The sequence below is a fragment of the Nothobranchius furzeri genome, chromosome 13 (genome assembly GCF_043380555.1).
Source record: "Nothobranchius furzeri strain GRZ-AD chromosome 13, NfurGRZ-RIMD1, whole genome shotgun sequence".
Lineage (NCBI taxonomy): Eukaryota > Metazoa > Chordata > Actinopteri > Cyprinodontiformes > Nothobranchiidae > Nothobranchius > Nothobranchius furzeri.
In genome coordinates, this window is record NC_091753.1 from 27,430,575 (window position 1) to 27,458,245 (window position 27,671).

The 27,671-nt window shown below is 43.9% G+C and overlaps 1 protein-coding gene across 1 annotated transcript in view; it reads right to left on the bottom strand.

The window, feature by feature from the left end:
* The window catches only part of LOC107380675 (mitochondrial intermediate peptidase), a 46,900-nt gene that overhangs the window by 12,790 nt on the left and 6,439 nt on the right, over positions 1–27,671 (bottom strand). The window contains exons 9-18 of the mRNA XM_015951975.3: positions 26,909–26,969; positions 24,286–24,338; positions 21,966–22,119; positions 21,813–21,890; positions 20,949–21,156; positions 17,965–18,074; positions 17,793–17,867; positions 17,319–17,435; positions 5,006–5,127; positions 4,197–4,270 (exon numbers count right to left, since the gene is read on the bottom strand). Coding sequence (XP_015807461.1) covers positions 4,197–4,270; positions 5,006–5,127; positions 17,319–17,435; positions 17,793–17,867; positions 17,965–18,074; positions 20,949–21,156; positions 21,813–21,890; positions 21,966–22,119; positions 24,286–24,338; positions 26,909–26,969 — 1,052 coding nt within the window. The remainder of the gene's footprint in view (positions 1–4,196; positions 4,271–5,005; positions 5,128–17,318; positions 17,436–17,792; positions 17,868–17,964; positions 18,075–20,948; positions 21,157–21,812; positions 21,891–21,965; positions 22,120–24,285; positions 24,339–26,908; positions 26,970–27,671) is intronic.

The following is a 27,671-nucleotide window of genomic DNA, read 5'->3' on the forward strand; positions in this document are numbered from 1 at the left end:
AAAAAACGTATGAAATACAAAAGCAGGCAGCAGATGTAATAGGGAGCAAATAGGTTATTTTGTAATCAACACAACCACATTTCATAATTAAACATTATGACTACTGTTATTCTACGTGCTAGTTAGATACAACATGTTCAATTAAAGGTTATTTGTTTAAATCACGGAGCTGAAACAACTTTGTCTCAAGAACTGACAAACCCTCTGACCCCTCATACCTAATGTCTGGTTCAGAAATATAAAATAAACCTTTTTGTGTCTTCACCAACCTACAAGTGAAGGCTCTGGAGATGTTACTTTAACCCTACCTCGGGTAGGTTCATGATTGTAAAACAGTGCTGTGGGACTGTACAGAACACCTGACTCCTAGTGTTTATTAGTGACCATGTAAACAGAAATGATACTGCTGCTGGACTAAAACCAACCAGGGTCCTGATCCTTTAGTAGGGCTGATTCATGTGCTCACCTGCAGCTATGGGAACAGATCTGTGCATGAAAGCCCTCTCTGTAGCAGGACCGAGGTTCAGTTTGATCCCCTTTCACCCTCTGCTTCCCTTTCCGTCCCTTTTTTCTTCCCACTCTGGCCTGACGCTTCTGCATTTAATAAATGGGTTTACATTTCAGCACGACTTTCCAGGGACATATCTAGTTGTTGGCAGAATGTAATAAAGACTCGCCAAGACTACTCTGGTTTCCTCTACCTCGCAGATGAAGGTGGGGAGGAAGTGTTACACACATCTATGTACGAGGCTCTCTGTTTGAGGGGTAGATGAATTCTGTGTCCTTTTACAAGTCTTCCAATCTGTCCTGACCTAAATACAACTTCAGGTGTAAGAGAAAATGTCCTCTCATCTGTGTTTTCCATCAGCTAGGAGGGTTTAGATTTGCTGCAATGAGCCCCATCATGCAGCAACTAAATAATAAAGGTTTCAACACACAAACTCATTTAGTTTTCCATAACCTCTGAAGATATATGCAACCACTGAGATGGTGCAACAGCTGAATGAGAAACAGAGATGGTTTGGCTTGCATCTGTTTTCCAGACATGCAATAAAATTCTATTATGATTTTAAAAACATTGCTTTATTCAGCCATCACAAATATCAGTGTGCTGCACGAACAGACGACACGCAGGAAAAATACCCACTTTCAAAGCTGTAATTCCAGTTAGGATATTCATTTGCCAAAATAATATGTCCAGTCCAGCTCTTTTTACAGTCTCACTTTTCCATGGCTTTCAGATGGAAATAAATGACAGCAATGAAGAAACACCTTCAACTATTCTACACTACATTCATTTTAAACTTAAAAACAAATATTTAGTCTCACAATACACTAATACACACAGTCTCACAATTGGAAACCAGATCTCGCAAGGAGGATCTGATGGCTGTAATTTCAGATTATATCTCTGTATCTGTCAGACGGACAATCTGATGGGGGGGGGGGGGGGGTTTACAGTTCACTCCCAGATGACTTTAGATATCACTATCACTGTTCAGCTACTGGAAATGAAAAGGTGGGCGTTTTTGCCTGTGTGTGTGTGTGTGTGTGTGTGTGTGTGTGTGTGTGTGTGTGTGAGTGTGTGAGTGTGTGTGTGTGTGTGTGTGTGTGTGTGTGTGTTAGCAAAGTGCAAAGTATCTCATGAACAAGCAAACAGTTTTTAATGAAACTCAGAAATTTGAATGTAGAACTGATTAAAGATGGCCGCCATTACTAATCAACACTAGGAAAAAAATTTGAACTAAAATTAAATATTTTAGTAGCTGGGAGTTGGTCACAAACAACACACACTTAACACACACACCCTACTGCCAGATCTTACACAACAGTCCGTGCATTTACATGCACATCAGAAAACTGAAGTATTGCCCTAAAAAGACTCCTGTCGTGTTTTTTTTATTGCATGTAAACGTGTTAGTCTGGCTGAAGGCAGACTGGTTCTAATCAAGCTGAAGCACCCAGATGACGCGGTAGCAATCCAATTACATTCTGCATGTAAACGAATCAGCCGAACTAAACCGGTTGGATGCTCATGTTACAGGAGTGACCACACCACGGAAGCGGTCTTCTGACAAAACCCTCGTCACAAAGCAACACGCATAACACCATGAAACAGGACAGTATGTAGCAAATAAACTGTGCTGCAGTGTTGTTGTACATTCCTTCAGCCATTGTGCATTTCCTGTTTCAATGCCGGCTGCTTCACTCTCACCAGCCTCTGTTTACTGCTTGTGTTGCTATAAGCCGGGGTATTTAATTTTGAGCCTGGAGGTCTGGTATCCAGCACATTTTAGTTTCAACTCTGTTTCAACACACCTGATTTCAATCAGCACATGATTAACAGGCTTCTGTAGAGCCTGATGAGCTGCTGCACAGGTGAATCAAGTGTGTTTAACCACAGAAACCACCAAAACGTGCTGGATACCAGACCTCCAGGACTGGAATTGAATGAATACCCCTGCTATAAGCTAACTGGAAGAGTGCCAAAAAGAAAAAGGGCACGCTGCCACCTACTGTACCGGAGTGGAACTAACTTTATTTGAGAGGCCGGTTTTCTAATACAAATTTAAAATAGGATAAAGACTCCCAGCTAATTACAATAAAATAGTCTCGTGGATCAACTTAGATGTCAGTCAGTGCACATGAAACCGCACTGACTATAAGATCATGGTCAACCCCATTCATTTTTTCATTGAAGGGTCTTGTTCACTGAAAAACAATGTAATATTTGTTCTTTTCGAAATATGACAAGTCCTTCTGACCTAAATTTGCAAAGTGAACTTGAACATTTCTTTTAAACCTAATCGCCCACATGGCTACAGAAAGTAAACAGACAAGAAAACATCACATCACAGGGGAAATTAGCCTTGGCTTGCGACTGTGGAAGTCTGGCGTTGATTAAGTGTCCAGGAGAGAGCAGAGCATGTCTTGGCTAGTAGAAGCTAACCATTAACATTACTAACTCCACAACATGGCAGTGCACTTTCAGGCTTGTGTTATGTGTGGTGTGGAGATAAAACATCAATGTTGAATTTTTCTTACACAAGAAAGAAGAATGAATGGAGGCAGTGGAAGAGTTGCATTACTGTTAGCCAATCAGAAATCACACATCATAAATGTTAATAGACTCTAAATCCTCTACTCCTCTGACTAACTTCTACTTCCTGAAACAGGAGTGCCAGAGATTTTTTACCACATAAAATCACAAGACATTTTTATGGAAAAAAATGAGCAAATGAGACAGAAAACAGCTAATCAACAATGTCTCTAATCATAAAATAATCTAAGTGTAATACTCTGGCAATAGTATTAAGGTGTGTGTGTGTGTGTGTGTGTGTGTGTGTGTGTGTGTGTGTGTGTGTGTGTGTGTGTGTGTGTGTGTGTGTGTGTGTGTGTGTGTGTGTGTGTGTGTAATGCATTAAAGCAGGGCTGTCAAACTCAAATTCACACTGGGCCGAAATGAAACTCTGGGATTCTTGGTGTAACACAGGCAGCAGACACTGGAAAAAACACAAAGGAGGGGGCAGTTCGGCTCCGGCTAATGCTGCAAAGCATCATGGGAGTTGTAGTCTTTGCTGTAAAATTGGCCAGCGGGTCTGTTTTAATATATATGTGCTTTTAATATATGTGCTTTAAAGAATGCTAAGTTTTCATTTTTAGCTGTGGTTTGCTGTTGCTACACCTACTTTTGCATCGCCATAATGAACTGATATTATAGTGTCCAAACGACTGCATTATGAATGGTTAAGCTAGTTTAGGACATATTTTATTAGCTCACTTATTTTAAAGTGAAGAGGATATGAAATGTTATTAGTTGAAGCCTTTGACTTTTTCTGTGGACTCACAGAGTTCCTGTAAGCAACAAAGTAGAACCTCCACAGGTGTGCGTGACCGGTGCAGAAATGCAGGCTGGATGAGCTGCCTCCGTGTGTTTTTAGGATGCTTTCTGCTTCACATAAGAGAAAAGAGCTGCTGATGTTGTGGCTTGTTCTGCAATTACTGAGTGAATTAAACCCCTTGTTTCACTTGTGCCACGTGGAGCTAATGAGTCAAACTTTATTTTCTGACAAGCATGAAATCAGGAGATGAAATATCTTAAGATGAGTACAAGTGTGATAATGGGATTAAAGGACTGATAGGAATAAACAAAAGTAGAATACTTTTATATTTTTGACAAAAATGGTTGAACTTGCCTTCCACCATCAACATTGGCTCTTTGGCTCCTCCGTGGGCCAACATCTCCCGGCGATAACGCTCACCCATGTCCCTGGAAAAGCCCCAGAGATCTAGTTACAGATAAATGTTTTCTCTTTTGTCAGTTCCTCACACTCCGCACACCCCTCTGCCACTGCTGCAGCAGCCTTCCAGCTAAAGCCTGTACAGATACTTGTTCATGACAGAAGGGTGATGGGAAACAATCCGAGAAAGAAAAGAGCAAATACCAGAGGGCTCGGCCCGGTGGAGATTTGCTGTCACACACTTCTGATCCTGGAGGGTCTGGTTAATGCGTGCATTTAAGACTCACAGCAGACACCTGGTGGTTTTGGTTGCTTATTCGTCCCTCATATTCAGCCATGAGCGGAGGCTTTAACAGCATCCAGGAATGGGAAGATTGTCAGGAGTCATCTGCCATGTTTACATTTAGCCTACTTACTTCAACTTCACCACTTGTGTGGGAAAAGACTTAACAGTCAACCCTGAATAAACTAAAAGATGCCTTACTTCTGTATAAAAACTGGTAGAAGAGATTTTTATATCAAATAATAAAAGCTCAATGCTTGGTTGTTTCGGGGTACTTTGCTTTACTAATTTGGAACAAAGTCAGAGATTTCACTGGAGAATTAAATTAGTGCCACTGTGAAAGAAAACATTAATTCAGAAGTGGTGGAAGGTTGGTATAGATTATATTTTCTTCCAAAATAATATTAAATTTTTTTTTTCATTTCTTCCACATAGGTCTTTTCATACTAATATTTAAGCTTTGCTAAAAAATCCATCTCACCTGTTTAAAGGATCCTGAACGAAGCACTGTTTCCACACCATCGAGGCCACAGCGCGGGACATGAGGTAAGAGTAATATTTGGCTCCGTAGCCAATCAGGTGGCTGAATCTGAGCTGCCATGCCTAAACAGAAGAGTAAAGTGAAGTTAAAGTCAGGTGCGCTGATCCTTATTTTTGACAATCTGGAGGTAGAAGATGGGCTACTGTATATCCCCTGTGGGGTGAATAAACACACAGGTGGAGGTAATGCATTATTAGGAGTAAGAGCCACCACCACACACTGTGCCTGTTGGAACAATCAGAGTACAGTTGTGTTGTTAAAGTAAGGGATTCCAGTTGGCACAACTCTGAAATATCAGAATTGCTTTTAAAATTCAAGCAGAACAACAAAATCAATCCACTCTCTAAACAAGATCTCCAGTGACATTCCAGTAACTCCTGGGGGATCCTGATGTGTCCAGAGAGGATGCATAAATCCTCCAGCGAGTTCTGGACCTGCTCTGTTGTCTCCTCCTAGGGGACTGTGTAGAGAAAACCTCCAGGAAGCGTCACAATCAGATTCTCAAACCAACTCAGCTGACAACGTTCGATGAGGAGGAGCAGCAGTTCTACATCACGAGATGAAGCTCCAGATCTCTAAAGCTGAACCCAGCCCTCCTGTGGAGGATAATCGTTTCAGCCGCTAATATTTGAATCTTGACAATAGCTGCGTAAAATAAAATTTCAGATAACAGAGAGTCTTTAAGCTTAAAATTGGATTTATACGTCTCAACGTTTTTCCATCGGACTTCTCCGTCACCTGGGTAGTGTTGCAAAGCCATTCTCCGCCAGGACAACAGACGGCGTAGAGCTTTCTGGGGGTATCTTGCCACCAATGCAGTCATGACTCCAGTCATGATAATGTATTTATTATTGTGTATGTAATTTGTTTTTGTATTTCAGAAACTCAGGATCTTTCATGGCGGTTAAAACAAAGAGTCGGAGTACCCGGCCCGGAGGGTTACCGGGGTCCCACCCTGGAGCCAGGCCTGGGGTTGGGGCCCGTGAGCGAGCGCCTGGTGGCCGGGCTTTCGCCCATGGGGCCCGGCCGGGCCCAGCCCGAACCGGATACATGGGCTCGTCCAACTGTGGACCCACCACCCGCAGGAGGAACATGAAGGGTCCGGTGCAATGCGAATCGGGTGGCAGACCAAGGCGGGAGCCTTGGTGGTCCAATCCCCGGACAAGAAAACTAGTTTTTGGGACATGGAACGTCACCTCGCTGGCGGGGAAGGAGCCGGAGCTTGTGGCAGAGGTTGAGCGGTACCGGCTAGATATAGTCGGACTCACCTCGACACATTGCATTGGCTCTGGAACCCGAGACCTGGAGAGGGGTTGGACACTCTACTTTGCTGGAGTTGCTCCGGGTGAGAGGCGGAGGGCTGGGGTTGGCTTTTTGTTAGCCCCGAGACTCTCTGCCTGTGTGTTGGGGTTTACCCCGGGGGACAAGAGGGTAGCTTCCTTGCGCCTTCGGGTAGGGGAACGGGTCCTGACTGTTGTTTGTGCTTATGGGCCAAATATCAGTTCAGAGTACCCACCCTTTTTGGAGTCCCTGGGACGAGTGCTAGATAGTGCTCCATCAGGGGACTCCATTGTCCTGCTGGGGGACTTCAATGCTCACGTGGGCAATGACAGCTTGACCTGGAGGGGTGTGATTGGGAGGAACGGCCCACCTAATCTGAACTCGAGCGGTGTTTTGTTATTGGACTTCTGTGCAAGCCACAGTTTGGCCATAACGAACACCATGTTCGAACATAAGGATGCCCACCGGTACACTTGGTACCAGGGCAGCCTAGGTCACAGGTCGATGATAGATTTTGTAGTCGTATCATCTGACCTGCGGCCGTATGTTTTGGACACCCGAGTGAAGAGAGGGGCGGAGCTGTCAACTGATCACCACCTGGTGGTGAGTTGGATCAGATGGCAAGGGAACATGCCGCGTAGACCTGGCAGACCCAAACGCATAGTGAGGGTCTGCTGGGAACGCCTGGCAGAAGAACCTGTCAAGACGGGCTTCAACTCCCACCTCCGGCAGAGCTTTGACCACGTCCCGAGAGCAGTGGGGGACATTGAGTCCGAGTGGGCCTTGTTCCACTCTGCGATTGTCGAGGGGGCTGTTGCTAGCTGTGGTCGTAAGGTGGCCGGTGCCAGTCGTGGTGGCAACCCCCGTACCCGCTGGTGGACACCAGAGGTTCGGGGAGCCGTCAGGCTGAAGAAGGAAGCCTACAGGGCGTGGCTGGTCTGTGGGTCTCCGGAGGCAGCAGACAGGTACCGGATAGCCAAGCGGGGTGCAGCAGTGGCAGTTGCCGAGGCAAAATCTCGGGCGTGGGAGGAGTTTGGTGAGGCCATGGAGAAAGACTATCGATCGGCTCCAAAGAGGTTCTGGCAAACTGTCCGGCGCCTCAGGAGAGGAAGGCAGCAACTCGCTCACACTGTTTACAGTGGGGATGGGGAGCTGCTGACGTCAACTGAGGCTATAGTCGGACGGTGGAAGGAATACTTTGAGGAGCTCCTCAATCCCACCAATGCACATTCCGAGGAGGAACCAGAGCTGGGAGGCCTGGGGATGGACTGTCCGATCTCGGGGGCAGAAGTTGCTGAGGTAGTCAAACAACTACACAGCGGCGGAGCCCCGGGGGCGGATGAGGTTCGTCCTGGGTATCTCAAGGCTATGGATGTTGTAGGGCTGTCATGGTTGACACGTCTCTACAACATTGCGTGGTCATCAGGGGCAGTTCCTAGGGAGTGGCAGACCGGGGTGGTGGTCCCCATCTTTAAGAAGGGTGACCTGAGGGTGTGTTCCAACTATAGGGGGATCACACTCCTCAGCCTCCCTGGAAAGGTCTACTCCAAGGTACTGGAGAGGAGGGTCCGATCGATAGTTGAATCTCAGATAGAGGAGGAACAATGTGGTTTTCGTCCTGGCCGTGGAACTGTGGACCAGCTCTATACCCTTGCAAGGGTGATGGAGGGGGAATGGGAGTTTGCCCAACCAATCCACATGTGCTTTGTGGATTTGGAGAGGGCTTATGACCGTGTCACCAGGGGCACCCTGTGGGGGACGCTCCAGGAGTATGGGGTGGGTGGCTTTCTGTTAAGGGCCATTCAGTCCCTTTACCAGAGGAGCGTGAGTTTGGTCCGCATAGCCGGTAGTAAGTCGGACCTGTTCCCAGTGAGGGTTGGACTCCGCCAGGGCTGCCCTTTGTCACCGGTTCTGTTCAACACTTTTATGGACAGAATTTCTAGACGCAGCCGTGGTGTGGAGTGTGTCGAGTTTGGTGACAGGAGAATCTCGTCTCTGCTTTTTGCGGATGATGTGGTCCTCCTAGCTTCATCCAGCTCTGACCTTCAGCTCTTGCTGGGTAGGTTCGCGGCCGAATGTGAAGCGGCTGGGATGAGGATCAGCACCTCCAAATCTGAGACCATGGTTCTCGACTGGAAAAGGGTGGCTTGCCACCTCCGGGTCGGGGGAGAGGTCCTACCTCAAGTGGAGGAGTTTAAGTATCTCGGGGTCTTGTTCACGAGTGAGGGTAGGAGGGATCGGGAGATCGACAGGCGGATTGGTTCGGCGACTGCAGTGATGCGGACGCTGAGCCGATCTGTCGTGGGGAAGAGGGAGCTGAGCCAGAAAGCCAGGCTCTCGATTTACCGGTCGATCTACGTCCCAATCCTCACCTATGGTCATGAGCTTTGGGTAATGACCGAAAGAACGAGATCGCGGATACAAGCGGCCGAAATGAGTTTCCTCCGTAGGGTGGCCGGGCTCAGCCTTAGAGATAGGGTGAGGAGCTCGGACATTCGGGAGGGACTCGGAGTAGAACCGCTGCTCCTCCGGATCGAAAGGAGCCAGTTGAGGTGGTTTGGGCATCTGGTCAGGATGCCTCCTGGACGCCTCCCCGGGGAGGTGTTTCGGGCATGTCCTGCCGGCAGAAGGCCCCCGGGTCGACCCAGGACACGTTGGAGAGGTTACATCTCCAATCTGGTCCGGGAACGCCTTGGGGTCCTGCCGGAGGAGCTGGTGGACAAGGCCGGGGAGAGGACGGCCTGGAGCTCCCTAATTGGGATGCTGCCCCCGCGACCCGGACCCGGATAAGCGGAGGAAGACGAGACGAGACGAGATTTCAGAAACTCAACATGGATAAATGTGTCCCTCATTCTCCACCACCTTACAAGTTTTGTTTTAAATGTATATTTTCAGTTTGCATAGTCAAAGATCAAGTTTTTTCATCATTTAATATACCAAAATACCTGGTGGTCGTAAGGACAGTCTGGAGCTCTAGTTGGGATGCTCCCCCGCGACCCGGACCCGGATAAGCGGAGGAAGACGACGACGACGACGACCACAAATCTGACAGGCAGATTGGTTCAGCATCTGCAGTGATGCGGACGCTGAGCCGATCTGTCGTGGTGAAGAGGGAGCTGAGCCAGAAAGCCAGGCTCTCGATTTACCGGTCGATCTACGTCCCAATCCTCACCTATGGTCAAGAGCTTTGGGTAATGACCGAAAGAACAAGATCGCGGATACAAGCGGCCGAAATGAGTTTCCTCCGTAGGGTGGCCGGGCTCAGCCTTAGAGATAGGGTGAGGAGTTCGGACATTCGGGAGGGACTCAGAGTAGAACCGCTGCTCCTCCGGATCGAAAGGAGTCAGTTGAGGTGGTTTGGTCATCTGGTCAGGATGCCTCCTGGACGCCTCCCTGGGGAGGTGTTTTGGGCATGTCCTGCCGGCAGGAGGCCCCCGGGTCGACCCAGGACACGTTGGAGAGGTTACATCTCCAATCTGGTCTGGGAACGCCTTGGGGTCCTGCCAGAGGAGCTGGTGGAGGTGGCCGGGGTGAGGACGGTCTGGAGCTCCCTAGTTGGGATACTGCCCCTGCGACCAGGACCCGGATAAGTGGAGGAAGACATCGACGACCTCAAATCTGCATGTAGTGACTTAATTGTAGGTCACTCAGCTGGGTGGAGGCAGAGAGGTGATTTTGACGCGCTTCAATAAGCAAATCCAAACATTATCTTGCTTAATGATCTTATTTACTTTACTTGTGCTGCCTTTATATTATTGTGCTGTTGCTTTAGAAGTACAAACAGAATTACAAAGAATAAAAACTTTGCATCATGGTGTGGCAAGCGGTAAAAAAATCGTGCGCTCACCCCGCCACCCATCTTTAATTAGCTCCTGACACCTTTATCGTTTGTGTCATATGTGGTCACACCCATAGAATTCTAACAGGTACTGCCACAATCACCACAGGTGAAACAGGAAAGAAACAAAGAAATAGCAAAGAATCGGCTTCTTCAGTGCACATCTTCCAACATTAAGCAGCAATGTGTAAAATCTGTTGTTGAATAATAGATGCACTAGTTTTGCCTATTTGAAAAAATAAAACAAATCTGTGCTGCGTTAAAATAAGTTGAAACATGCTTTTTTAAATTTTTATTTTATTGTAGCATTCACACTTTATAGCGTGACAACTGCAAATTAATTGTGACCAACAAGATGTGATAATTCCATATAAGTATGAAATATCAAACATAAACAAACTTCGTATTAATTCAGACAGAGTCAAGTATATAGTTAAAAAGGAATTTTATTATTTTCTAAACTAATGACTACATGACAAGATATAAATAATGAGATGGGATGGAGTGTGTATGCGGTGATGGAATGTGATGTGGGAGGTGGTGTGGTGTAAGCTAGATGATTAGCAGAACCTTCTTTGTATCTGAAAGAAATTGTGATATCTGGGTGTTAAAGAATTTGTTGTCTGCTATAAACTAGAGAGGTTATAAAAATGGCATCAGATGCAATCTGTTGTGTCTACAAACCCTGGGGAGACCCTCAGTGCAGATCCGGACTGTCAGAAGTCAGGTGGACCTCACGGCACCTGGAGCCCGTAGATTAGTTCCGATATGACCCGTCCAGTCTTGAGATGTCTCCGGGTCACAACAGTAGCTGGAATGCTTGTTTGCATCCAAAGTGGATGTGGCTCTTATGGAGCCGTCTGGCTGTGTCAGCTTGCAGCGTGCAAACAGGTTTTTGACTGTTTGTCAAAAGAGAGATGGCTGAAGGATGCTTGTCCTGAATTGGCCGGTTTGGGACTCAGCTAGAAACTTAATTAGTTGGGAAGTTACTCCTGTTTTAATAAAGTCATTATTTATCTTTTCTGGTGTATTCTGGCAAATCAGAATGGGCCATATCTTGAAGTTGTACCAACATCCCTCAAAAAGCCACGCCTTGTTGCAGATATAAAGATGTTTTAACACAGTGAATGAGAATGTCTTAAAACCCTTATGTGAGGTGAATCTTAACCTTACTCTGTATCTTATGATAATGTGTATGAGTGTAGATAATGATTAACTTGTTAAACACATACTGATCATAAGATCTGCAATGGATCATTGTAAGAAAAATATTCATTTCAACTTTGTTGATTTAAGCACAGATTATTCAAACATTTCATTTTAATATCTTGTTCATTCAACCATACAATTAATTAACTTGTAAGTTGTAAAGCCTTGTAGGATTCGTGTAGATTCACTTTTTTTCAGAGTGAGGAATCCAGCAGTCTGACTTTTATGCAGAGAGAAAAGGGCTTTTGCGGGAGACCATGACAGTTTATTTTGTCTGCGTTGAAGAAACAATAAGTGGGTAGAGGTTGATTTGTGCGTCTGGATGCTCCAGCTGGTGCAGCCTTGACTTTGCAGTTTCTGGTGTGTATGAGAGGTTATGCTGTGTCATTTAGATGGTGAAAATTTGACCCTTTTGATTCATAACATTATGAATAGGGAGACCAAGTCCATGTTCCATGGATTTCACATGATGTCTGAATTTTAAAGACACATTCTGATATCAAGAAAACGCTTATTTTCAAACGGGGGGAAAAGTTATTTTAAGTTTTGTGTGAAAATACGTCCAGAACTACAAATGACCTTCACCAAATCAACCTCACCGAACCAGACACGGAGAAGAAAACAGAGGGAAAATGGCTGTAAGTTCAGGGAACTTCTTGTCATTTATTCAGGAGGAAAGAACCACCATAAATCTGGCCATTTGATAAGTAGCAGCTAGGCTAGGAGAGAGGAGATTCTGTGGTGACGTCATATTGGGCGACGGTGGCACAGGAGTTAAGTGCTCGCCTCGTAATTGGAAGGTTGCAGGTTCAAGTCCCACTCAGTCTGTCGCTGTGTCCTTGGGCAAGACACTTACCCCACCTTGCCTGCTGGTGGTGGTCGTAAGGGGCCGGTGGCGCCTGTGTACGGCAGACTCACCTCTGTCAGTGCATCCCAGGGCAGCTGTGGCTACAAAGTAGCTCATCACCACCAGGGTATGTATGTGTGTGTGAATGACTGATTGTGTTGTAAAGCGCCTTGGGGGGTTCTAGGACTCTAGAAGGCACTATATCAAATGCAGGTCATTTACCATTTTACCACATATGCAATGTGCCGACGCCTCATTTGTAGTCATGCTAATTATAAACTTTTACAAGCTGATAAATCTCAAAGTACATAACAGGCGTGGTCGAAACACACATTAGTTTTAATTTAAATTGAAGTACAACATATGTGTTATTCAGGGCTTAAGACAAAGTGGATTTGAAAATAGCATTTTTAGCCCCGTTGACATGCGTTCATTTTTTCGTTCTTCCTGGGACCATGAGCTGAGCGGAAAGGGCGGAGACTTAGGCTCCCTATAGCAGCTAGGAAATTTGCTGCAGCACATCAGACAAAAGCAAGCGGTGAAAAAGGGTTTAAAGTGTCAACTGAAACTCCAGATTCAAGTTCTGATTTCAGGCTATAAAAATGAGTTTCGGAGCACCGAGTTCGTATTTCCGTATTGATCTTTATCCAGTCAGGATGCCAAGCTGTCAGTATGAGCAGTCTGGCTGCAGAAGGCTTTTTAATTTATACACATTAAGAGAAAAAAAAAAGAAAGAAAAACACTATCACAGTTTCATTCATTCTATTAACAGAGGAAGGAAATGTTCATCCAACAAGTCGAACAATGGCTGATATGGCTGTTAAGATGATCTATTTTCATGCAAGTAATAAAAATGATGACGGTGGAAGACAAAGTGTTCCGAACTCTGCAGCAGCTGTTTAGGAGTTTAAAGCTCTGTGGCCTCATCCAACAGCAGGAAAAACACTCTGGGTCCAAAGCGTCAAGCAGACACGACTCCTCTGGGCATCAGGGTTTTAAACTTAACCCGATACTCAAATGGGAGCCAGTGAAGTTGGGCAAATACAGAATTCCTCCTAGTACCGGTGTCGGTGCAGGATCTGCTCGGGGTCCTTCGACTGCGGATGACGTCAAAGTAGTTGATTGGCTGAACATGAAGCTTACAGAAGTGACGTTATCACGTTATGATTTTGATTGGTCAGAACAAATTTGCGGTCGTAGTCTTAGCGGTTGTAGTCCTGTACTCCAAAAATCAACAGTTTTTGGAGAAAATATGTTTGAATTTCTAAAGGAAATGTAAAATATAAGCAAATGATAAACGGTGACCCTCAAAAGCTCTTGATGTTGATGAAATGGGGCAAAATAAAATATAAGAACTTTATTGAAAGGTATTTTGAGTCAAAGAATGTATTTAGATAACTACTAAGGAAATATACAGACGAACTCCACATTAATACAAACAGATATGGCTTCACATATAAGAACTGTTCTATTTTTTGTCAGTCTGATGTTGGTTTTATGCAGTTTCACATTCTTTACAAAACAAAGATAATATGGTGTTTTATTAACAAACTACAATTATAAAGAAAACATTTAAGTGTTAACAAACAAGAATTTATTAACAAAACTGCTGATGTCTTTCCAAAACGTATGTGTGAAAGCCGAGTAGATTTGCAGTAATGTGACGTCATCAGCAGTGGAAGGACCCCGAGCCGATCCTGCACCCGAGCAGATCCTGTACCGACACCGGACAAGAATCTTGCCGTTGAGTTTCGAACAAGTTGAAGGCCAGTTTTGCCCTCATTTAAGTGCAAATAATTGGAGCTCACCCATAACTTAATTTCCTCCACGCAATCAAGGAGCGGCAAAAGCAAGCTGCCCACCCCCTGGTAAAGCGGCAGATTGAGCTGACAATCATTAGCGTTAAAGTGGAATTTCTTGAGACCAGAAGCCTGTTTAAGCCGCTTCATTTGTAAATAAAGGACAAAAATCCTTAACAGATTATTTTAAAAAATGCAAAAGGATAAAGCTGTTGTTAAGAAATAGAATTCTTCAACTTTCCACGAGAAGACTCTTTACCTCCTCAGCATTGTGTGGTTTACAGCAGCTGACACGCCGATTACAAATAAAAAGCTATTAGAGGACTGTTTGGTTGTTTGGGTTGAAAACGCTTTAAGCAGACCTCTGAAAATGATTTCCAGATGCCCAAACTTTTGTTTTTAATCCCTTTGCCTCCCCTTACATGATTAATGTCAACTTTTCAGAGGGAGCACGTGTGGGTCACATGTCAGCAGAGGCATCTTTGATCCTCACATTGAGAAGATGCAGAGTAACTGAAGGCTCTTCCCTTTGTTTTCCTTCAGTGAAAGATGTTCTGTTCTTTGGGGTCTTTCCTAACTGAACTTTTGGTCGTGATGTTGCTTTGCAGCTCCATCGTTTTTATAAGAGATTGTGCAACAAGATGAGGTTTTAAGCAGGAGATAAACACGCCAGCTGAGAGCTGCTAAAATGTCAACACAGCAGGCAGAACGTCTTCCTTTCCTTTCATTTCTGTCCAAATCTCACCTTCATCTTAAAAGTTGAGCATGTGGTTCATGTTCCTCACAGCTGATGGCCCCTCTTCTATAAACCACCTCGACTGTTCATCATCTCTGCCTCTCTATAACCTATTCTCTCTGCTGTGGAAACTTTTCCTATGCTGCGTTTCCAAGAAATAAACTAATGGTAAAGTAAATTTTAAATATAAGTTTCCACTTGTGCTAATGATCCAGTGCTCTGTTACTGCAACAGTTAGAAACTCCATGACCACGATCTCTGAAGAAACAAGCAGCTGTTTTCTGATAATTACAGCTCAGAGCGAATGCTGCATGAGGACGACTTCTGGCAGAATTATGACCGCGTTTCAGATCCCATTTTACCTCCTGGCTTCCTCCCGTTTAACCCACAGCAGCAAGAGTGGGGAAATAAAAGTCCTGTTTTCATTAAAGGGCTGCTAGGAAGAATTTCAAATAGGGCCCGATCGATACATCGGCTGGCCGATATTGGGGTCATTAACACTATCGGCTATCGGCCAAAAAGACGGCGGATATGGCCGATATTGCGCTACCTATCCAGCAGATGGCGTCAGCTTTATGAACTCATGTTGTGTGGCTCCACTCCTTGGGGTGGGGGGTGGAGCCACCGTCACAGCACACATGCAGCGGAGCAGCAGGAGCAATTCAGACCTAGTCCACACGTAGCCGGGTTTTTAAAAAAACGAATATCTGCCCCTCCAAAAACTTGCATCCACACCACCTTGTTTAGAAAAAAACTCTGTCCACACGTACCCGGATAAATATGTTGTTAAGGACATGCCAGACCTGTAGTCGGCAGTACTTCCCCCGTTCTTAACCTCGTCCTTCGTCTGTGGTCTTCCGCAGGGAGCAGTAATTCCGCTTGCAAAAACAAACAAGCAAAAAGCGCTTGGACAATTGATAAAGCGAGCGCAGCTCTGAGGGCTTCCACGCTGTCGGCACAGCGTGTGCCGTCGCACACGTGATGTCAGCATTTTTTTGTCGTGGAAAGTGACGTTGCGGACCTTAAAACTCCGGTTTTGTCTGTCCACACGCAGACACCCAAAATGGAGAAAACGCAGATCTTCACTTTGGCCGGAGTTTTTAAAAAGATCCGTTTTCGTGTGAAAAAACTCCGTTTTCAAGATGACAGGCCAAAACGTAGAGAAGTATCTACGTTTTGGCAGATCCCCGGCTACGTGTGGACAGGGCCTCAGTCAAGCAGCGACGACGGTGATGAGGAAGAAGGAGGCAAGTCTTCAGTTTTAAGCATATTTGTCGTGTCAGTGGTAAGTTGAACGGTAAAGTATGTTTCCCCTCAACATGCTTCCTAAGTTTATTGTGGCCTTGTATTGAAAAGTTACCCTGAACAAAAAAAAAAAAGGGGGGGGGAGGGGGGATTGGCTACAAGGCAATGAAGCGCTGTGATAGCAGGGAGTCCCAATACTACGAGAAAATAAACATTCCTCTCTACAATAGATTAAATCTATTGTATTTTTTTCAGCCTTATATTTTATATAAGTTCACCAAGTTAACTTCCACAGAGTGTTACTTTGTTACAAAGCACAAGTATTACGTTTTATTTATTGCTGCATTTTTATTATTTTAATATTCTTATAGGGATCTTCTGTCCCTAAACTTGTGTGTGTTGTTAGATTCCCCAGAGTTAGCCAAGTCAGAAAAACATTTTGTAACCAGTTGTTTTAGCATAAAGCGATGGAAGGGAAGGCTTGCATTCACCTACATAAAAAAACACTACAATGTGTGTGAATTCACTTACATTGTTTGATGCTAAACTAAGAAAACCAACTGCTGCCAGATCATATTGGGCTGGTTATAAAATGCTTTTTCTGACTTTTCTAACTCTGGGGAATCTTAACAAGACACAACTTTACCGAGTGGTGGAATATTCCTTTAAGTTAAAATGTATTAGTGGAGACCACAGTTTACAAGAAAAAACTTGAATGTTAGATTTATGCTGTGACTGAGTTTGTGTGTTCTGTTGTATTTGAGACCTGCTACATAAATCATATTTGCATTACTTGGAAACCCGAGTGAGTTATTGAGACAGTTCTTTGGTGTGTAATAGAGAAATAAGTTTGCATCAAAAAGGCAGAGAATGAAGGGTTTAAGCTTAAGAAATTTTTTTATTTTTATTTCTGTTTTTTTGTGAGGGAGACGTATCGGCCATTATATCGGCTATCGGCCTTTGTTAAAAGTTTTATATCGGTATCGGTCCCAAAAAAAGCATATCGGTCGGGCCTTGGTTTCAAATGCGTCCCATAGTGGAGCTTACAGAAATCACCCTCTGCTTTGTTATTGTAGCAGGGCTTCAAAAAGAGCTTAAATCCCTTAAACGCTGCTGTGCAAACAAGGAAAGGAAAAGCATTACAGGAAGGTGAGAAGAAAACTTAAATGCTCAAATCGAAGGTGTGTTATTTCTGTGATTTCAATCTGCCTCCCAGGATGTAACTAATCTAGAAATATGGGATTTGTTTCACTTAAGACAGATTTCATATGAAAACTATGACAGCAGCTGGGATTTACCGTATTAGGCGTATAAGGCAAGCCGTAGAACTTCTCCTGCATCTCTTTTAAGATGTCTGTGGTGGAGCGATTCTGTGGTTTACCATGGTAAATCTGGTCCAGGGCAGCATAGAAAATCTGTAATGTAAACATATATTTATCTATGAGAAGAAAAAATTGTATCAACTTCATAAAAAAAGTTCATGTCTATAAATCCAGAGCAGGTCAACGACATGTGAATCCTGACAGAAATGTGACACATCGGTTTCCAGGGGGCCGGTATTCAGCACGCTTTAGTGGTTTCTCTGGTCCAACACACTTGATTCAGTGGTTGAATCACCTGTCCAGTAGCTCATCAGGCTCTGCAGAAGCCTGTTAATCATCTATTAATTGAAATCGGGTGTGTTGAAGCACGGTTGAAACCAAAACGTTCTGGATACCGGACCTCGAGGCCCGTAATTGAATAACCCTGCTTTAGGGTTTGTAAATCTGTACCTGCAGCTGGGTGTCCGCTGCTCCACAAACCTTTTTGGACTCACACAGGCGAGCAACCATACTTTGAGGTAAAGGCTGGGGAAACAGAGCAAACCTGTCACTAAATGTGATGAAACCTAAACGTAAACTTTGGCCTCAGATCTCGTTTTTCATCCTGAGGGTTCAGGGTTACCTGTCCAGTTTCATAATGACGCGCAAACTGACTGATGACTCGATAGTCTGTGGCAAAGTACTCCATGAGGATGGAAGGAACTTCTGCAAAATCAGTTGCACACCTGGTTCCTGAAAGAGCCCAGAGAACAAACACAGCAAGTCCAGCTGATGTTCACCTTTTCCTTTAGAGACCATGCACAGAAGACACACGTAACACTGCTACTCGTGAAGATAACTGAAAACACAAAAGCTGACATTTTATCCATTCTCTTCTGCTTATCCAGGGTCAGGTCACAGGGGCAACAGCCTAAGCTGAGAGGCCCAGAATTACCTCTTCCCAGCCACTTGGGCCAGCTCTTCAAAGTGAATCCTAAAGCGTTTCCTGGCCAGCCGAGAGACAGTCCCTCCAGTGTGTCCTGGGTCTTCCGGGTCTACTCCCAAGGACGTGCCTGGAAAATCCCCAGAGAGACATCCAGGAGGCATCCTAAGTAAATGCCTGAGCCACCTCAACTGGCTCCCATCAATATGGAGGAGCAGCAGGTCTACTCTGAGCCTCTCCTGGATGACTGAGCTTCTCACCCTTTCTCTAGGGGAGAGCCCAGCCACCTTGCAGAGAAAACTTACTTCAGGTGCTTGTATCCGTGATCTCATTCTTTCAGTCACTACCCAAAGCTTGTGACCATATGTGAGGGTTGGAATGTAGATCGAGAGATTTGCCTTCAAGCTCAGCTCTCTCTTCACCACGACAGAGCAGTGCAACACCCGCACCTCGTCCCTGAACTGGAGAAGGCATCATCTGCAAAAAGCAGAGACCTGATCCTAGGCCACCAAAATGGATCCCCTCAACAGCTTGGCTCACCGGAAACAAGCTCGACTAACTGTCAGCAATGAAGACCATGCTCTGGCACCAGTCGAACAAGGAGGGCTTAAACAACAGCCCGTATCAAAGGGCCTAATACCCCATACTCCCAGAGTACCCCCTGAGGGATGTGGTCAAACGTCTTCTGCAAATCTGCAAAACACATGTAGATTGGTTGGGCGAGCTCACACACACACTCTCCAGGACCCCCCTAAAGATATAGAGCCAATCCAGCGTTCCACAGCCAGTACAAAAGCAACATTGCTCATCCTGAATCCAAGGTGCGACTGTTCGACGGACCCTCCTCTCCAGAATCCCTGAACAGACTTTACCAGGGAGGCTCAAGAGTGTGATTCCCCCTGCAGTTGGAACCCTGCCAATCCAGTCTGCCAGTCTAGTGGAATTGCCCCCGATGCCCTTGCAAAACTGCAGAGCCGCGTCATCCACACAGCCCCACAACATCCAGAGCCTTAAGGAAATCCTAGCAGATCTTGTCCACCGCCAGAGCCTTTCCACCAAAAAGTGTTTTGACCACCTCAGTGACCTTGGCTCCAGGGATTGGAGAGCCCAACTTAAAGTCCCCAAACTCTTTCTCACTGGAAGACGTGGGATTGAGAAAGTCTTTTAAGTACTCCACCTACCAAGCCACAATGTCCCGGGTCAACGTCAGCAGCACACTGCCCTTACTGTAAACAGTGTTGGTACCGCACAGCTTTCCCTTCCTAGGGTGCTGGATGATGGACCAGAATCTCCTCAAGCCAAACAGAAGTCTTGTTCCATGGTCTCACTGAACTCCTCCCACGCTCAGTTTTTTGCCTCCATGACCACCCGAGTCGCATTCTGTTTGGACTGCCGATACCCATCAGCTGCCTCCAGTCCCACCGTCCACAAAGATTTAATAAGACTTGTTCTTCAGCTTGACGGCATCCCTGACTGCCGGTGTCCATCCGCAGGTTCAGAGGTTCCTGTCATGACAGGCACCGACCACCTCCATCCAGCTCCATCGTTGACTCCATCGTTGGCGATGGAGTCACGGAACATGGCCCACTCGGACTCAATGTCCCCCACCTTTTCCGGGACACATTCAAAGTTATGTTGGAGGTGGAAATTGAAGCTCCTTCTTACAGAAAACTCTGCCAGACGTTCCCAGGAGACCCTCATAACACGTTTGGGTCTGCCAGGTCTGACCAGCATCCTCCTTCACTCTTGAACCCACCTCACCACGAGGTAGTGGTCGGCTGAAAGCTCCGCCCCTCTCTTCACCCAAAGACACGCGGACGCAGATCAGACAAAACAACAAAATCAATCATCGAGTTGCCATTTTGATCACCAAACACATTATACATCTTTATACAAGTCTTTAAATGTCAGTTAGTGGGATTGGGATCTTAAGGACACAAAAAGAGGAAAAATCAGTTGCCCTCACAAAAAGAGGGCTGGGATGTCAGGAAAAGTGTGGCCTGTGCTGTTTCAGATGCTGCATTAACGAACTGTCCAGTCAGTATATAAAATAAAACTGTTGTCGTTTTACACTCAGAATATAAAGCTGAATGATTATAAAAGCAGATAGCACTTCACATCCAAGCACCAGCTTATCGTTAACACTGTTTACTTAGTGAATCTGATGCTGAGACGGAGCAGATAGTGGGCAAACGTGATGTGCAAAATTTAAGTTAAAAACAGACACCATGTTTTTATAATCTTAAAAAAAAAAAAAACACCGAGTTACGATCAACTATGAAACTCTGACGAGCTGCATGCCTGAACATTGTAAACATGGTGTCCACTAAAGAAACAGCCTCCAGTCGAGTTACGGGATGCCGTTATTAGACTGAAACACAGAGAGCTTGAATTACCAGGCATTCGTCAACTTCCTCTGACATGTGAAACGGCCTAGAACAGCAGCTTCGGTAACTCGGTCTCATCTAAACTTTTCCTCAGGGCTCACACTTGATCAGATCCACTTTCCTTCTTAAAGCCGGTGCACCGTAACAAAAACCCTTCAGCGCTGCATCAAAAGAAGTAAGTCTAGCCTGTGACATTTGGGACAACAGTCACCTTTTAGAGACAAAAAACTCAAAAAATGTCAAACACACTTAATGTACTAAATCCTGCCCTCCTTTCCGTGTGTGTGTGTTCTTCACCTGTCACGTGCTGGTAGCGAGTGCGTCCCAGCATGGAGTGCATGGCATGCCCCATCTCATGGAAGAGGTTCTCCATCATGCCAGGAGTGAGCAGGGTGGGAGCGCTCTTTGTGGGGTGAGGCAGGCTGAGCATCAGAACCACAACGGGCAGCTGGTACTGACCCGTTTCCTGTGACCAGCGGCCACCGCGGATGGTGAAGTGACAGTCCTGTTAGAAAGAGAGGAACAAGCTTTTAGCAGCAGCTAATCTGAAACTAGGATTATATATGTTTGTACAATGAATAAAACAGGATCAATCGTTGGTACACAGAAGAATAATGTGGCTCAAATAGAAGAAACTGAGGATCCAGGATTAAAATAGGAAAAGCATCTCTGAAGAGGAGTTTGTACAGACTTCACCAGGACTGAAAGCAGCTTCCGAACAGGAAAACCATTAAAAATATTAGCTTTTGCTAATGTTCATTAGTCCAGCCTCACAAGATAAAACCTAATCACAAAAAGGTGGTCAATAAAACTGTGAAAAAGGAGCAACTGTTCTCTACAAATAACAAATCTGCATGTTTTCTATTGGCTACAAGCAAAATTCACAAACCTATTAATAATGAAAGTTTAAATTCAGATTAAAGGTCTTTAGCTAATGATCAAACTCTAAATATTTAGTAGCAGACAAATGCTGTCACACTACAAACTCAAAGTTTATAAATCTTTTTCTCTTGAATGTAAAATCAGACCATTTCCCCAAGATCAAACACGTGTGTGTTATTTTTGAGTTTTCATTGCTATCTGATAAAATCCGACAGCTTCAATCAATGTTTTTGTGCAGAAAACAAGAAGAGGGCAATGATTTGGGTTATAACGTCACACCTGATTAGGTTTATCTCGCCGGTGGAAGAAGTCACAGTAGATGTATCCCAGTAGTCCCTCCGTCTCGTGCACAACAGCCTTAACACACAAAGGTTTTCCCATAAAGTACCAACGCCAATGATGATTTGCACAAGCACAGGAGATCTAATTCACCAGTTTGCGGACGTCGTCGCTCCACACTTCACCAGCTCCTGGAGGCTCAGACATGAGGGAGACGCCGTAGAGCTGAGAGAAAAGGTTGTTCAGGCCGTCCATACAAGCGCCCAGAGACAGGTAAGGGCTGTACAGGCTAGGCTCGATGTTGTATCTGCGGAGAGAACACCGCCAACCACAGCGTAACAAATGAAAGAAGCAAACATCTTAGGGCAAAACCTTCTTTCAGAAGTCTCTACCATGAACACAAAATCAACTCCACTCAGCTGTGTGATTTAACCATTTAGTTTCTGTTTAAATACATATCTGACATTAAATTTTACGTCAGTCAATAAAGATGAATTTATACTAAAAAAAACTGTAACGAACAGAAAATGTGGCCATAAAATGAGTATTACAGGCTGATGAAAAACGTCCAATAATATACAGATTAGGGATGGACGATAATTCAGTAGTTGAGTTTATCTATCGATAGCCATGTGATGCGATAGAAAAAAAAAATGAGTCAATAAAATTTCGATTAAAAAGTTTCCTTTTGTCATTGTAAGGTTTCATTATAACCTACGGGCATGCTGCACCACCAGGCCCTCCCCTCTCAAGCCAAAACAGAGCACGAGGCAGCAAGATGTCACAGCGAGAAGAGGCGGAGAAAAAAATAAAAATACCAAAAAGAAACTGGCCAGGGCTGCACGTAAAATATATTTTCTACAATTTAACATATATTTTTCAATAATTATCGATATCGATCAATATAACTTTTTTTTATCGATATACTTTTCTTGTACAGTATATCGTCCAGCCCGAATACAGATGACATATATGAACCAATGTAACACGACTCAGGCAGGGTCAGAGCTTAATCCATCCATTTATCAGTGATAAATAACACACACACACTCTAGAAAGCACATACATGCAAGTACACAAACATGTGCACAGACATGCATGGACAGACGTGTACACATGTGTGCGTACACCACACACACAAGTTCTCATACACATACGCACACAATCATGCAAACTTGCATGCGTGCATACGCACAGGCTCTAATGCTCGCACGCACGCAAGCACGCACACACGCACACACACACACACACACACACACAAACTACTGTTATGTTCCGAGCTCATTTCCTTCCAGCTGACTGAGGACTCAAACACACTTTTTATTTTTTTCATTTGTCTGCTCAGGTGATTATCAACTATTTTTCCTCACTCAGGGATAATTTAGTCAGGAAACAAACATCAAAGTTGACTGAATTATTAAATAATAGATATTAGTAGGGATGTAAGAAAATATCGATATGGCAATATATCATGATATTTTTTCCAGCAATATTATATCGATATTCAAAAGCCGTGTATCGGAAATATCGATATGGCAATATATCGTGATATTTTCCCTGTAATTATTACATCGATATTCGAAAGCCGTGTATCAAATTATTGAAAGAATTCACATGCAAACATTTGTGTATTTTCTTTTCGTTTTGTGCAATTCAATCGCCAGCCGCTAGTTGGCAGCAGTGTGCAACGAGTTTTGTTTCCACCATTGAAATGTAAATCCTTCCCTCATGGTTCATATACCTCATGTTAAACATGTTACGTATCAGTTTGGACTGTTTACTGAACATTCTTACAATAAATTCAGTAAAATAAATTGTTTGTAACGTCTGACTGAATGTATCGCAATATATCGTGATATATCGTATCGTCTCCCCTGTATCGTGATGTGTATCGTATTGCCAGAATTTCAAAAATACACATCCCTGGATATTAGGGACCAGCCGGATCAGTTCAGACACCAGATCCACTCAGTACCCCCCCCCCCCCCCCATCACAACTTCTTTAACTTTGGCAGTCTCTTTTATTTCAACCTTTTTGTTTTATTTTAATTGTTAGAGAACAATGATGACATACTAAGAAATCATTTCTTTTATTTGCAAATCTGGACATTTTGTTACATGGTTGTTGACCTGCTGGTGCATTTTCAACACTATGATTTCTCACTCTAGTTATTTATTTTCAATATTTAATTAAATCTTACTTCACATGAACGAAAGTGGCTCAGGAATTGGAGATAATCAGATTTTAATAGTGACTAGACAATCCTGAAGTCAGAGAGCTCCCATGCGTCTCCCATAACACCTTTTGTAACAAGTGACATCAGAAGAAGAGTTGGGAGGCAACGACACCACACACTTCCAGACAATATGGAAATACAATCATCCAGACCCATCACTAAAAATCCAGACTTCTTAGTGACTTCTTCAAATAAAGCAGGCTGAAAAACAAGTTTCAGAAGAATTAAACTCTCACCTTTCAGCCCGCAGGACGCCACTGAGGAACGGGTGATCCCAAGGCATGAGCTCCTGGAAGACATCAACACTGGTAATGTCAAACAATCCAAAGCACACCAAACGATGAGTAAAAACACAGCAGCAAAAAAGGAATTCGTTTTTAATGTGTTAAATTATACATTGAGATTAATATTGAAAAGTTTTTTTGGGGACATGTTGAAGTATGTTTGTGTGTAAAAACTGTAAAAAAACAACTACTTTGCTTCTAAAACTGCCTCTGTTCAGAGAAATAGTTTATGGTCAAAAGGACCGGTCAGCTGACGGCTAATTTCAGTGGAGCAAAAGCCAAAGTGTATGACCGTTAGCTTAACAAGAATCCATTCTACTTTTCTCAACTGTTCATGCGTATGGTATCATATAAACCTGCCATCACTTTTACATCAGAATCATTAAAAACTTTATTTATCCCCGAGGGGCAACATTACATTTATTTTAGCAAAAACCCGTAGGACGAGACTCCTGAAACCACCAGAACCAGTTCTACATCTCTATATCCTTCTAAATAACTGTGGATAAAGGTTTATAAGATTATATTCAAACTAAAACACTGACATTTTGAAGAAGAGGAGGTGTTCTAAAGCAACAGCAACCCACCATTGTCTTGGCAGTGTTCAACCTAGTCGTTAGCTTATCAGTCCTGCAAACTGAAGTCATTCAGGAAGCGATCAAAAACATTATTTATAGCCTTTACTGAGAGACATTTAAAAATGGCTGAAAAGCGCCTTTAACACAGGCGTTGAACATGTGCTGGTTGTAAAATTAGAAGATCATGACAAAGTTGATTTATTTCAGTAATTTCATTCAAAAAAGGGAAACTTGTATATTAGACTCGTTCACTACACACATAATTACATATTTCAAATGTTTATTTGTTTTAATGTTGATGATTATAACTGACAACTGATGAAAATACCAAATTCAGTATCTCAAAATATTATCAATTAAGACCGATGCAAAAAAAAAAGAGGAATTTTAGAAATGTTGGCCAACTGAAAGGTATGAGCATGAAAAGTATGAGCATGTACAGCACTCAGTATTTATTTGGGGCTCTTTGGCCTGGAATACTGCAGAAATGTGACGTGTCAAGGAGTCCATCAGTCTGTGGTACTACTCAGGTGTTATGAGAGCCCATGTTGCTCTGATAGTGACCTTCAGCTCTTCTGAGTTGTTGGGTCTGGCATATTACATCTTCCTCTTCTCTCTAACCCATAGATTTTCTATGGGGTTAAGGTCAGGTGAGTTTGCTGGGCAACCAATAGCAGGGATACCATGGTTCTTAAACCAGGTACTGGTAGCTTTGGCACTGTGTGCAGGTGCCAAGTCCTGTTGGAAAATGAAATCTGCATCTCCATAAAGTTGGTCAGCAGCAGGAAGTATGAAATGCTTTAAAACTTCCTGGTAGACAGCTGTGTTGACCTTTGACCTAAGAAAACACAACATATGGACCAACACCAGCAGATAAAAGCACCCCAAACCATCACGGACTGTGGAAACTTCACACTGGAGCTCTACCAACGTGGATTCTTTGCCTCTCCTCTCGTCCTCCAGACTCCGGGACCTTGATTTCCAAAGGAAATGCTAAATTTACTTTCATCAGAACATAACTTTAGACCACTGAGCAGCAGTCCAGTCCTTTTTGTCTTTAGCCCAGGTGAGACGCTTCCGATGCTGTCTCTTGTTCAAGAGTAGCTTGACACAAAGAATGCGACAGCTGAAACCAGGTCTTGCACACGTCTGTGCGTGGTGATTCTAGAAGCACAGACTCCAGCTGCAGTCCACATTTCTGAGTGGGTTTTGTTTCACAATCCTCTCCAGAGTGTGATTATCTCTATTGCTTGAACAATTTTTTCTACCACATCTCGTCTTTCCCTTCTCCTCTATTAAGAGCTCTGTGAACAGCCAGCCTCTTTAGTAATGACCTTTCGTGACTTGCCCTCCTTGTGCAAGGTGTCAATGGTCATCTTTTAACCCTCCCACTGTCCTAATGGGTGACCCTGTGAGGAAAGTTGACTATTGAGCAGGATTGATGGTTTATACCTTGAGGTCTACGTGGCAGGGGTGAGGTGGTGCTCACTCCTCACCCCTGCCACGTGGACCTAAAGGGATAAACCATCAATCCTGCTCAATAGTCAACTTTCCTCACGGGGTCAACCATTAGGACAGTGGGAGGGTTAAACAACTGTCGGATCAGCAGTCTTCCACATGATTGTGTAACCTACAGAACTAGACTGAGAGACCATTTAAAGGCTTTTGCAGGTGTTCTGAGTTAATTCGCTAATTAGAGTGTAGCACCAGGGGTCTTCAATATTGAACTTTATTACAATATTCTAATATTGTGAGATACTGAATTTGGGATTTTCTTTAGTTGCCAGTTGTAATCATCAAAATGAAATAAATACGCATTTGAAATATATCAGTCTGTGTGTAATGAATGAATCTAATATACAAATTCTTTAAAAAATTAAATCACTGAAATAAACCAACTTTTTCATCATGATATTCTAATTTAAAGGCAGGCACCTGCATGAACGCACCACATCGCTGGTTTAAAAAACAGCTTTACTTTAAAATTAAACACTCACTGAATTACGAGGGTTGAGTTTCTTCTTCATGTCTCTCATCATCTGAAAATCTTTTGCAGTTCTGAGATTAAAGGAAAAAAAAAGTTGTGAGTTAGCTGACTGGAGGCATTAATTCCTGGCTGTGTGCACCTCCTCCAGCTCAGGGTCAACAGGGGCCAGAACCTATCCCAGCATGCATTTGGCTGAAGGCAGGGGAACACCCTGGACTGGCTGCCAGGCTAACAAGCTCACGATCATTCCTGTGGGTAATGTAGAGTCTCCCGGTCCACCTGATGCACATACTTCTGAACGGTTTGAGTAATCTACCACATGAAGAATACAGTTGCAGAAAACGGGAACGCAAAAAGCCCGAGGCTGTTTTTATCACTTCTTCACGCATGGAGAAGTGATAAAAACGAGTCATAGCCACATGAATTGAAAACTTGTCTAGTTTCTTAATAAATTGATGTATTACAACACACACACACACACACACACACACACACACACACACACACACACACACACACACACACACACACACACACACACACACACACACACACACACACACACACACACACACACACACACACGCACCAAATCCAGTAAACTTTTAGATGTTTTTGTGTTTTATGTTTATTTTTATATATTATGATCCTTAAAGGGACATTATGGAAGTTTGACAAACAAAACATGTATAGAAATAATAAAATTCTTCTTCATACATTCTCCTGCAATGCCCTGGTCCTGTAGAATGAGCCCTGGCATTTTTACTGTGATT